Genomic DNA, 8,965 nt, shown 5'->3' on the forward strand with positions numbered 1-8,965 from the left:
AATTAAGGTTCAGAAAAATGTGTCTACCCTCTTTAAGCAGGGCTCAATCAAGCCCAGGTCTTCAGCTCGTTCATTTACATTTCAGAAGGGGCATCAAGCCGGCTGGGATCTAAGGGCCTGTTAGCAAAATGTGCCTGGCCTTCTGCTGAATACAGCAGCATCGTTTGTTTTCTCTGTATTAGAAATGTCTTAGCCTTGCCACCTGGAGCTGCAGCACTGACTCATTAGATCCCTCTGTCCCAGCACATCCCGCGGGGGCTGCTAATTACTGGCTTTACCCCATTCAGTCTCATCTCTGATTTAATTACGTGCGCTAAGCCCTAATGAAAAGTACAGTATGGCTGTTCTTACCTTGGCATTCACCATTCTGCTCCTCATGCCCAGCATTGCACAAGCAGTTGCCAATGGGCACCAGCCATTCGCCATCTGCCCCACAGTACATTTTTGGCACATCCTTCTCTTCGGAGTTGTTGACACAGGAGCCTCGAACTTCCACCAGGGAGGAGGTATCAGCCCCCGTGATGGTATCAGGAAACTGTGCTAGATTTCGAACAGTGAGCGGACACTTCTTGTAGAACACACGGACGGAGACCAGGGCAATGCAAGCCCCCACATCCTGAAAGGCCAGGTAAAAGCCCTTCTTGCTCAGTGGTCCTACATCCCGGATCTCAGTGTTGAGCTTCATGATTCGGTCACCAATGTCCACCTGCGTGAAGCTCTCATCAGCCGCGATGGTATCGATCTTGCCAAACTGGCTCTCTCTGATGAAGCGCTCCTTGTCGTTGTCAGACTCGTAGTAGTACAGGTTAAACGTCTCCTTGCAAGTCCCCATGACGCCCGGAAGACTGTTGCAGTCCCTCAGAGTGAACTTAATCTCAATGTACACCCGCTGCGCCCCTTCTCGGGTGATCCAATCAGTTCGCAGCCAGTTATTCTGGCTGGCTTCCATCACGTTGCACACCTGGTAGGTGCGGATCGGTGTATTTTTCTCATCCATGATGCTCACTTCCTCCCACTGCAAAGAGCCAAAAGAAATGAATCAATGAGAAAGTTTCATCAAGTCTAGTTCACAGCTATCCTTCCAATCATGGAGAAAATTACTATGTAACAGTACCCCCACGAAAAAGTATCTTATGGGCTATTATGGGCTCTCTTGCTGTTTTCTTGAGAAAAATGCCTCCACCTTGCTGCAACGCCCCCCCCCCATTCCCACATATGGTTTCCCCTTTCCACCTGAAATCAAAAGGCAAGAGTAGACATAGTGCTTGTGTGTTCTCAGCAGTTCTTGTGGTGGTCCAGCAACGTCAAGGTCACCTATCACAAGAGCTACAACTTTAGGTGGCAACGGCTCACATTTACTCACGAATGAAATAAACCTGTATGTGTATTTGTTTCAACCACTAAACAGAAACCTGCAAATTAAGGGCAGGAAGCGTTGGGCTTGCCAAAGGAAGACAGCAGTTAATTAGCCATGTTCCTGTCAGAACTTTGCTCTCTAATACTTTTTTAAAATGATTTCTCTCTCTCTCTCTCTCTCTCTCTCTCTCTCTCTCTCTCTCTCTCTCTCTCTCCTAAATCATGCCTAGTCTTTAAAGGAAGAAAAGAAAATCCCACCTTGTTTCAGCAGCCTTAGAAGACAGTACGTCTCCTGGCCGACTCTCAGAGACACACTATCACAGGAATAGAAAACTATTGAGAGCCGGCATTGAGTTACTGTGTGTGCACACGTGCTTATTTTTAAAACAGAGACACACAAGGAAACAAGAATGAATGAATGAGTGCTTCGCTTCCAGTTAGTCACAGTCAGGGAAAATTAAAATAGTAAGTGATATTTATGGCTGAAGGCTAAAGCAAGAAAAATCAAAAGGGGGGGGGGTGTTTTCTTTGCCCTCTACTTCCTAACACAAGGATCTTAATGGTAGCCACTCACCATTCTGAGAGATTCATTTTAAGTAGTGATCATCTCACCCCTACTGGAGTTTTAAAAGCTAATTCTAAAATGGGAAAGGCAGTTTGGGTTACACCTAACCCCTGGCTCCTTCTCAACTGCTTGACAGCCTCCATTTCCTCATTAACATTTAAAATAATGCCGGATTGATGCAGATCGGGCATAAATCAGCCTAAGTACCTAACAGGGATATAGTTAGAGGGAAAAAGAGAGTTTTGAAAACTTTATATTCCACAATAGCAGATTCACTCAATCTGAGGAGATCCACAGACTCTAAATTGTTCTTTCAACAGGTTCCCATCCTTGCACTGAAAACTATTAGTGGATGGAAATGCTGCTTCATGAAGGGCCAAATGCACAAAATTATGTCTCCAATTCCTCACTTCCCACTGTAAAAGCTGGAACTGCAGACGTAAGTACCTTGTGGCAATTAATTTTTAATCTATAAGCAAGCATTTACTTATTTGGGGGAAATTCATGTAAATTTAAAAATTAGATTCTCTACCAAAAACACCTACTCAGTAAGTCCCTCATCTCAGAACAAAGATAAACTGGAAAAGCCTGTTTATTAACATAAATGAAAGCAGTGGTCTCTTTAGGCCATCAGAGGGTAATTCAGGTCAAGGGAACTTCTACCCTGAACTGCGGTATTTGAAGACACTGATCCCAGCCCCATGGCAGGCCTGAATCCTCCCTTAGTTGCCTGCTTCGTAATCACCAGCATCAGCAGCTCAGCACACCCCTTTAAATGGGCGCTGTCAGAAAGAAAGGAGTGACCAGTTATATGCTGGCAGTCAGAGCCAGCCTTCACCTGTCACCGGTCCCCTGCTCCTCCTCTGGGACAGGGAGGCATCTCTGACTCCATCCATGTTACTTTGAGAGGGTGATGATGGCATTGGCAAGTCGGGTTGATTTTGTTTTTAAAATAATGTGTTGCAAGTAAATGCCATTGTTAGACAACATTTCTGTTTCCAACAGAGATGGGAAAACACTCTATCCGCAAGGAGAGAGTCCTGAACAAGCAAGGAGACTTCATGTCTCCACCCTCAGCTTGGAACGACTTTCCCAAGATCCACTAATGGATCCCCAGACTTTACTTTCATTCTAAACCTCAAAAATATTTCAATTGGACTTAAAATTTTGACAGTTTCCTCAATGGTAGCTATGTCGATGACTTGTAAGTTAAGTTTTTAGTTAGTGTATAAAATAAAAGGTTTTATTCTAACATTTGTATACCTATGTACCACTATCCCTTGCGCCTTTTCAACTCCTGCTGCCCCACTCTTTGCTCCTTGCTGATCTTCCTGCCCAATATGTTTTCATGTCTCAAACATATACACATGTTTACGGGTAGCTAAACCTATAGTCTGCATATGAAAGAAAACACGAGACATTTTGCCTTTCTTCCTCATTATTTCCCTCTCTTGTTCCTGCAGAATGGCTAATTTTGATGTGTGTTAGCAAAATTTCATGTCTGACCTCTTATGATAACAGCTGATATGTTATTCAGCTCGTAATAATGGAGAAAAAGCTACCTACTCAAGACCATGGAAAGTTCTGGGTTGTGCACAATAAGTTATGCATTTTTTTTAAAAAAAAAAACAGACTTCAAAACATCTAAAAGAAGTCAGAGTCTAAAATACTTGAGCAAGTATTCTTTCAGAATCCTACAGAGGACAGGGAGAAAAAAGATGTCTGCATACTAAATTGCAATGAAAGTTTCCTAGAAACCAGACGGAACATAGACTAGACTTTCAAATGTATCACTCCTTGGTTTTATATAGGCCAAGTATATAGTTAGTGACACAAGTTCCAAAAGACCTTAGCTTGGGGCAGGGAGAAAGAGAAAGGAGGCTCCTTACACAGCTTAGCAAGCACAGACCCTTCATCCTCAGTTTTGTTGGTCTGTAGTTGTCATACACGCTATAACCCAGGTTGTGAAACTCCTGAGGAAGCCCAGGAAAACTTCCCCTGACCAATGACCAGCCCAGAGTCTAGGATTAACACTGAGTCTGACTCCCAGCAAGATAAAGCAGTACCTTCCTTCAAAGGATGAGGGCCCTTGCCTGCAATCAGCACTGACTATAGCCTGTCTACACTACCAGAGGCCTGCCAATCACTTTCTCTCCTAGATTTTTTTTTTTCATCGTTTGGGAGACAGAATGGAATTTTTCACCAAAGACCAAGTCTACAGCAGATAGTCAAATTCAGAAAGAATAATAGGAAAGCAAGGTCGTCTCCATTTTATGTATAGGGCCTGCTTTGATTCCGCTTTTCCGATTAATGACTATTTAATTGCCCACTCTTCGTTTTGAAATACATATTGTGTGAGAGTATCTAAGAATCCTTTTGGTTCTTTGTCAGGTCTTTTATTCAACTCTCAGTGCTGGCTGGGATCACCATGTTTGCCTTGCAAAGACTCTTAATCTTTGCTTCTCATTGTTTTTGATCAATTGACTCAGTCATAAACTATCATGCACGTAAGGGTCGGCTGGCTTGCTTATGTTCTAAAGGATGTAAAGTTATTTCAGTTTGGCCCCAGTCAGACTTGTTCCCATAATGATTCATTTGCTACTCAGGGGGATGGGAGGATGTGGCTGCTGGAGCGAGTAAATCTTACCCTGGAGATGGTCATGGGGAGCTCTGCACCCTCCCTAGCTGAAAGGAGGAATGCACTCTTGTTATTTTATAATCCAGAATCCCCGGTTTGCAGTGAGCCAGATTCCAAATGCTTAAGCTTTTCCGATGTAATGCTCAAAGCCTGGAAGGTCTCTTGGATTTACAAGGCCTCTGGCTCAAGCTTCCTCAACCAGCAGCGGACTTAAGGTTATGACCATAAGGTAAGGAAACCAGCCTCCCCACTGCTTGGGTGGGTTGAATTGGAGATGTTTTCTTTCTGCTGTCTTTCTTACTCTCCTTCTACATCTGGAAGCGGAACAACTGCTCTAAAATTAACCCCGCCAGGACTCCATGACCACCAGAGTAATAGGCATAAATTTTAATTTGGTCCCCAGATCGTATTTCTTGTCGGTATTTCAGTTTTAAATAGGCATCTAAGTCTATACCTCCACCAATCTCCTAATTTTGAAGCCCCTTTCTGCCCTTTTGGTTTCTAGCTCTTCCATGACAGAGCTATCCGAAGGGAGTATTGGATTTCTCCAACAAAGCGTAATTCACTTCATAGGCCACAGCGGAAATCTGACCCCCTCACCACAATCACCCAGAATCAAGCCATTAGCCTCTCAGAAAGTGGCTAATCACCCCTTTTCCCCCTCTTGACCAGAGAGGGCCTAAGAACTTACCCCTCCTTCCAGAGGGCTTGCTATCCACCCAAGCTCTCCCTGAACAGATCTGGAATCCAATAAGGTAACTGCAAGAAAAAAAAAAAAGTATAAAAAACACAAAGGAAAATAGATTAATTTCCAATTGCAAAAAAGCCAATAATACAAAAACCATTTGCCTGAGCGTTTCCATATGTGTTGAGGGTGCACATATCCAAGCTGATCAAAACTCAAACTCGGTCTCACTTATGTAAATAATCACTCCTCAGTGGTCTTCTCCTCTCTTCAAATCTGCAGGTTCTTATTTATTTAACTTGCTTAGCATTTAAAATTCCATCCCAGGACCCAATTGATTCTTTTTTTTTTTTTCTTTTTCTTTTTTTTTTTGCTAGAAAGGATGAATAGGGCATCTCAAGCACAATTCAAACAAAATAAATATATCAATGTAGGACAGCAACACCAGAAAGCAGATTCTGCATTCATCTTTGTCTGCTATCTACTAGATGTATTTGTTTTTGCAAGCCTCAGATGACCACATAACTCACCAGCGGTGGTGACAGACCCACAAGTGAATGCTATCAGAGGACCCAAAGGGTCATGGAAAAGGCTCTCCTTCCCTCTCTCCCCCTAATCCTCCACCCCCATCAACTAAATAAGCCCTAGGTATGGCATCCGCTGCTTTTTTAAATATCAAAGTTCCAGAAAGAGGGAATGCAGGACGGGTGGGGCTAAAATGCAAATGTGTGGAAGTGTCCTCTTTTTCCTAGGTCCTTTGGAGGACAATCGAGATGAGCCCTCCGCCCCCAGGAAATGGCTGGTTTGAATTTTAGGTACGGAGTGCTGCCTAATGGATTTAGTATGCTTGCGCTACACCTAACAGCGGGCCTCCAAGCTAGGGGGAAGGGAGAAGACGCCTCCAGAGCTGCGATACTCTTCTCGGGGTGGGATAAAAGGCTCTGGGTGCAGACGACGTTGAAAAAGAGGCAATGAATTCAAGACCTATCCACGTTGCCTTTCCCACCAAGATCTTCAGGCCTGGGGTCGAAAGGCCCGTCTAAAAGGGACCCTTGGGTTATTAATTTGATCAGGGAGGCTGGCTCTTCAGGCTGGGGGAGGGGTGGGAATGAGAGGCCTCTGTCCTTGAGGCCCAGTACCCCAACTCCCAGTCTCACCCCCAGGACGTGGAATTCTGCCCACCTCCCCTCATTTTACCCCTCAAATCTAGGAAGTTCGAACCAGCCCCTTCGCCCTAGCTCTCCGAAAGGTCCTGTATTCCTGGGGTCTATTAATTATTTTAACATGTAGAGCCTTCCCCGGGTCGCTCCGGGCTGGAGTTGTGCTCCCTCCTCTGTTCCCGATCCCTAGAGAAAAGGCCGCTACATCCACTTGGATTTATGTAAGGTGGATTAGGGACACAAAGGGAACAATAAGACCCAATTTACAAAAAAAGGGAGGGAGTAGAAAGGGAGGGTAAAAGGGAGAAAAGGAAACGTGACGGGAATAAAAAGCAACAAAATGAATTAATTTTTAAGGGAAGGAGGGGCAAGGGGGTGCAGCTCCCCTCCACTTCTCTCAACAGAGCCTACGGTTCCATCTAGCACCTTTTTGTCTAGGGTGCCCAGTCTTGCTTCCCAAAGGAAAAAAAGGGGGGGGGGGAATAAAGATAAAATGAACCCTAACCCTAACTATCGGTACGTCTGAGGCGAGAGAGGTCTCCGGGGACACTTAACAAGTGTGTGAAGTAAGTGGCCAAAAGAACACGAGGTACGCGGTTCCGCTCAGATGAAAAGCCCCAGGGACTGAGCAGCCGAGTTGCTAATGCGAAGCCACAAACCAAGGAGTGAGGGGATGGAGACGGGAGAGATGACCCTCCTACCCCCACCGCCCCCTCCTCCGCCTCGGCAGTGTCTGTGGGCAGGTGTCTGATAGTCTCCAAGCCCCCGCCGGGAGAGCTCCGCGTACCCTCTGCCTAGTAGCCAAGCCTAAGTTGGTTTTTGGCTCCCTCCTTCGGAACAGAAAAAATGAGAGTGGATTGCACAGGAATAGAAAGATGGACAGATGCCTGGGGAGACGGAGGATGGAGAGATGGATGCATAGATGGACGGATGTTTGTAGGGAGTGGGAAAAATCGATGAGACAGGCGTACGGCTAATGTACACAGGTTTGGGCAAGAACATAGGCCCGAGCCCACGTTCACACACTGTGTGCACTCGCGGTACCCGGCACAAATCGTCCAGGTCTATGCAGGCATCCGCGCCAGGTACACATTTGCACACACACACACACACACACACACACACACGAGAGAGGGAGAGAGAGACAGACAGACAGACAGGCAGGCAGGCAGGCAGACAGACAGACAGACAGACAGAGGGACAGAGATAGACAGACAGAGACGGAGAGACAGAGAGAGCCCTCTCCTCCCTCTGTGCCCATCAGAAACTAATGGTCACTACCTCCCTCTCACCTCGGACAGAAAAAGAGACTAACAATCCCTCCAGTACGCCCCAATAGACAAACAGAAAACAGTATCCAAAAGGGTCCTGTCGATCATGTATGTCCTTTCTAGACTAGTCCAGTGCACCATTCCGGAGATAGAAGCTTAAAGTGGGCCGTGTTTAACTCGCTGGCTGGTCCCCTAGATTTACAGGATGATCTAAGGATCTGGGGTAGGGGAGAGGTAGGCCTGAGATTGCAACATCCAGGGTGAGCGGCCCGGTGGAGAAAAAGGTGTCTGAGGCCCAGTGCTGGAAATCAGGTCAGCGGCGCCCGACAAGCGGCGCCACCAACGCTGCGCTGCGGAGACCAGGCAGCCGGGTCCCGGGAAGCGCAGCGCTGGGAAAACTTTGCAGAAACCCGGGCTCGCAAGGCTTGGACAAGAGACCGGGGCGCGCTAAGCCTCCACTGCGCTCCACAGCTGCGTTTCCCCTCTAGCCTGGACTGCTGATGGGGAGGACTTGGCGCACACGTTTTAGTTTTTTTGTTTTGTTTTGTTTTCAAATCCTGGTGTTAGCCCGGTGTATCCCCTCGGGGCGCCTGGAGCCGGCCCTGCAGGCGAATGCAGATAAACTTTGGCCTTTCGCTACAAACTTGGGTAGAGCGGCAGCTTACATCGGTCACCCACTCAGTTCAGGCTGCCTGACCGTCCTCCGTTTCCCTTCGAGATCCCCTCTGTCCGACACCTTTCTCCGGAGTGGGGACGCAAGGCTCACGCCGCGCTCACCCCCCCCCCCCCCAATGCTAACTGGCTCAGAGCTCCCGAAGACCATTCATCAGCTAATCACCCGGTCCGGGTGCCCGACCTCACAAGGGCTGCCGGGCTCTTACCTTCATTCGCGGGATAGACCCTAGAACCGGTGACAGCATCACAAATCCCAAAGAGAAACGAAAAGAGGACGAAATAGAAAATCCCAGCCATGGTTCGCCGGTGCCAACGCTGCTCCTGCCGCTTCTATCCCAGTGGAATAAATGCTTAAGTTAGGAGTGCAGCAGTCTGAAGACATTGCCAAGAGGGTGGGCCCGGGCAGTGACGTACGCCCGCCAGTCCGGAGCTCGCGACCAATGGTAGTGCGAAGCAGGCGCCGAGGCCCCGCCCCCACAGCGCAGAGCCCGCCCCGGGTCCCGCCCCCTCCAGCCTCCGCAGGGCGCAAGGTCTCCGGAGGCTGGAACCGCAGCAGCGGAGGGTCTCTGCCCTGGCGGGAGTCTGCGGGCCTTATCCTCCGACACCTCGGGGTTC

At 47.5% G+C, this 8,965-nt stretch overlaps 1 protein-coding gene across 2 annotated transcripts in view; it reads right to left on the reverse strand.

Annotated features, from left to right (window-relative positions):
- Positions 1 to 8,738, reverse strand: part of Epha4 (EPH receptor A4) — a 146,195-nt gene extending 137,457 nt beyond the window's left edge. Inside the window, exons 1-3 of one of the 2 annotated variants that reach the window (XM_087904692.1) lie at positions 8,557 to 8,738; positions 5,251 to 5,318; positions 352 to 1,015 (exon numbers count right to left, since the gene is read on the reverse strand). In XM_087904692.1, the coding sequence (XP_087760818.1) occupies positions 352 to 1,015; positions 5,251 to 5,318; positions 8,557 to 8,647 (823 nt within the window). In that variant the 5' untranslated portion in view covers positions 8,648 to 8,738. The remainder of the gene's footprint in view (positions 1 to 351; positions 1,016 to 5,250; positions 5,319 to 8,556) is intronic. The other variant, XM_087904687.1, reaches the window with a different exon arrangement.
- Between the last annotated feature and the right edge of the window lie 227 nt (positions 8,739 to 8,965).

Source organism: Myodes glareolus, chromosome 1, assembly GCF_982192425.1.
Source record: "Myodes glareolus chromosome 1, mMyoGla1.1, whole genome shotgun sequence".
NCBI lineage: Eukaryota > Metazoa > Chordata > Mammalia > Rodentia > Cricetidae > Myodes > Myodes glareolus.